The 3,807-nt window shown below is 44.6% G+C and overlaps 1 protein-coding gene across 1 annotated transcript; it reads right to left on the bottom strand.

The window, feature by feature from the left end:
- Positions 1 to 545: 545 nt before the first annotated feature.
- Positions 546 to 1,387, bottom strand: LOC109753975 (cortical cell-delineating protein). Its single transcript, XM_020312895.4, has one exon. The coding sequence runs from the start codon at positions 1,289 to 1,291 to the stop codon at positions 941 to 943; it is 351 nt and encodes a 116-aa protein (XP_020168484.1). The 5' UTR covers positions 1,292 to 1,387; the 3' UTR covers positions 546 to 940.
- Between the last annotated feature and the right edge of the window lie 2,420 nt (positions 1,388 to 3,807).

Raw genomic sequence — 3,807 nt, 5'->3', positions numbered from 1 at the left:
TCCTTGTATCTAAGGATATTAAAGTCCCCTCCAATAAGCATTGCATATGGGTTATCCTTAGCCAGGTTCACCAATTCCCGAAGGAAAGCGGACTTATGCTCATCTTGGGCAGCCCCATAGAGTGCGACCAGGCTCCATGTAAAATTATCAGCCTTGTTTCATAGGTGGAACTTGATGTGAAATTCACCAGTCGAAAAGGCCAACAAATCCATGGTTATGGTCTGTATCCCAGATAGGATTCCTCCCGACCTTTCATGTGCTGATAGGGAATGCCATGTGTAGTCGAAACCACCTGATAGGTGATCGAGGACATTCGCATGGAAGTCACACTTACCAGCCTCGGAAATTGCCACAAAATCCAGCCCATGTTCTCTTACACAATCATCGACGTGTTTATGTTTAGCCAAGTCTGAAAGACCTCTGCTATTCCAAAACATGCCTCTCATGTGGAAACTCGGGTCGGGGTGGAAATCTTCGCCTTCTTGAGCGGTTTTTGTTTCTTTCTTTCTCGAGGAATGAGATTTAGATTTACGCAAAGACGCCGTGAAGTCGCAAAACATGGACCCGGTCTTGCATCATCCAATCCAATCTTGGTGACCTCACCAACCAAGTGAGAGATAAGCGGACCAACATATGTGACATCCGTCTCATCCTCCTATGAATAGAGAGAAGATCATATTTATGCTTGGACATACACGGGAGAAATTAGCAGTCACTTGCAGTTGACAAACTGGAGGAACGTTTATTATTTGCAGTAAAACACAAACAACTCTGCGATTTCCCTTTGGGATGTTCATCGACATGCCAATCAACGAAACATCCACGGATACAACAACAAATCTATGGCACACATGAGAAGGTAAATTAAGCACACCAATGTACGTACGTAGGTAGGAGTAGTATGCATGCATGTTTTTTTTAAATCAGCTATGTTGGGACTTCACGAGCATTTGGAGCCGGCTGCGGTTGCGTTCCGGCCGCAGTAGTTGAGGACGAGGGGGATGTCGAGCGGCAGGTTGATGGGGATGCCGATGACGCTGAGCTTGATGGCGGCGCAGAGGCAGGCGGCGACGTCGAGCTTGACGAGCTGCCCGATCATCGGGCAGCACTGCTGGTTGGCCGGCACGTTGATCTTGAGCTTGAGCAGCACCAGCACGTCGGCGCACACCTTGAGGTCGGCCAGCGCGTTCGTCGGGCACGGGTTGCGGCTCTGGCCGCGGACGCCGGCGACCAGGAGGAGGTTGAGCGCCAGGAAGAGCGCCGGGAAACAAGCGGTGGACTTGGACGCCATTGCTTCTTTGCAGTGCGGGAGTGGAAGTGCACGTACGTACGTAGTGGTGCTCTGGGTTGTAGCTTAGGTCGCAGGGCGTGGGATGGCTCTTCCGGCATGGCTGTGTGGAGCATTTATAGTCAAATTTATCTACGTGAGTGGGTCTGATTGATGGCCGGTGGTGGTGGAATAAGAGGTGTCCCAGGAGATATTTCGCTGGCAGCTCGTAGTGGAGGTATTTTGGTGGCAGCTCGTAGTGGCGTGTGTGTGAACGTAAGACGGGTAGCGGCGGCGCGTTTTGCAAAACACTGACATCCACCCAACGCGCCATTGCCTCCATATACATGTAACGCTAGCTGATCCTTGAGTTTCTGCAGACGGAGTGCTGGCTAGCTGCTATATTGTGGAACTTTACAACTCAACGAGCACCATGTACGTGCCAAGACAGGCCGGAACGTCCACTATTGTCACCTTTCGGTTGTAGGTAGATATATACTTACATATACGCTGCCACGTGATGGCACAAACACGATGGTTCGTTCCAAACCAACTTAGCCGACATCCGGGTGCGCGCGCAGCGCAGCCGCGTCGTCGCCACTCGTTCAAGAGATTCAAAAGATGAATCCATTGCTCCCGCCGCTCCACTCAGTCGGTGTGATGCATTATCGACCAGGACGAGATGCCACCTCTTCGTTGAGTTGATTGTCTCTTCCGAAAAACCAGTTATAGCAGTTTTGCTACCTGCTAGACTTGATGGGTCGATCAAGTCTCAGATCCATCATAAGTTTTTTTTTGAGACAAAGATCCATCATAAGTGGTCACCCATACTCCTGTATGACGCCGTCAAACAGTGAGCGTGACGCCTGAAACGAGCACAATGGGCCGGCCCAGTAAGCAGTAAGTGTAGAGTGTAGGAGAACGCACTGTAGCCAACCAGTTAATCTAGCAGTTGGTGCACTGTAGCATCTGGTTCATCTTAGCGACCCAGTTTCTTGGTCGGTTCGTATTTTGAACTTTTTCTAAAATATGATCTATTTTAAACCGTGTGCTTTCTGAAATTTCTGAACATTTACGTTTTTGTCATATACACTGTACAATTTTTATATACATATTGAACATTTTTTTTAAATATGTTGAATATTTTCCTAATACACAATAAACATTTTAATAAGAACCCCGGTAATGCCTGAAAACTCTGGATTTGACCTTGGCAAATCAAACATTTTCGATGGCAGTTTTAGATGGCAAGCATGGCAACTCCATGCTTAGTGTACTTTTTGCCAGAAAATTGTCGTGAGTGTCAACGAAACTTGCCATCCTAAAATTGCCATAAAAACGTTCAATGTGCCATGGTCAAATCCTGAACGTTCGGGATCATTTCCGTTTAATAATGTGTGCTGAACTTTTTTAAAATATACGATGAACTTTTTGAAATGCAGTGACATTTTTGTAATATATGCTAAACAATTTTTAAATACAAATTAAACATTTTTTCGTATATGGTGAACATTATTTAAGTACATGATGAACACTTTCATAATGCACGGTGAACTTTCTTGTAATATATGGATCAACATTTTTTTACTATAGGATGAACATTTTTTAGTGCGATGAACATTTCTGTAATACACGTTGAACTTTTTGTATAATACACAAAAAAGAAAAGGATAAAGAGAAAGAGAAACATAAAAGGGAAAGGGAAAAGAACCAAAACAGAAAAATGAAAAAATCGAAACAAAACCACTGAAAACCGAAAGAAAAACAGAACAAAAACCAAACGTGAAAGAAAGAAAACCAAGAAATAAAAAATAGTAAAAAAAATTACAACGACAAGCAAACTAAACATCACGCGAACCTGTAGGTGGGCTGGCCCAACTGGCTCATCTAAAGGCGTTGAGTCGACTATTTCCCACCCATGGACGGCAAATAGTATCTGCCTTAAAATAGGCCTCATCTGTAGCGGGTTATTTTGACGTATTGTTTTATTGGAAAGTTAGACAATTTGATAATCAATTTCACAAAAAAATAATCATGATTAAATCAATTATTATCATGTATATCTTGAGCATACTATATGCGCTAAACAACATGAACAGTACAAGCGCACATGCAGCGACAACCTCAATTTGAAAGTAAATCGGAACACGTGGGTTTGTATATGATGCAGTTGTGGTTTTTGCAGAGGCGATGTTGTTGACGATGATGTTGACGAAGACCGGTCAAATTAGATGTGTGCGAAGAAGGCGGTACACGTGTCGCATGTCGCCTGACTTGAAAGGATAATGACTCATTGTGACGAATGTGGATGGTCCCAAGTAGCGCTTCCAAAAAAATATAATTCGCTCTCTCCCAGTGCAGGATCATAGGGGGGAGAGGTTTCGGAGATCTGCTCTCTCGTTCACCGGTACATGTCGGCGTTCATGATGGAGTAGACCATGATGACGACCCATGCAGTGAGAGGGGTCAAAAATCCAAACTCAATTTGTTGTGCCTTTGGTGGTGGCCGATAGATCATAAATATATATACCCTACTGCAC

This window comes from Aegilops tauschii, chromosome 4 (genome assembly GCF_002575655.3).
Source record: "Aegilops tauschii subsp. strangulata cultivar AL8/78 chromosome 4, Aet v6.0, whole genome shotgun sequence".
Lineage (NCBI taxonomy): Eukaryota > Viridiplantae > Streptophyta > Magnoliopsida > Poales > Poaceae > Aegilops > Aegilops tauschii.
The sequence above is the reverse complement of the archived record's forward strand: the minus strand, read 5'-3'. Positions and strand labels throughout refer to the sequence as shown.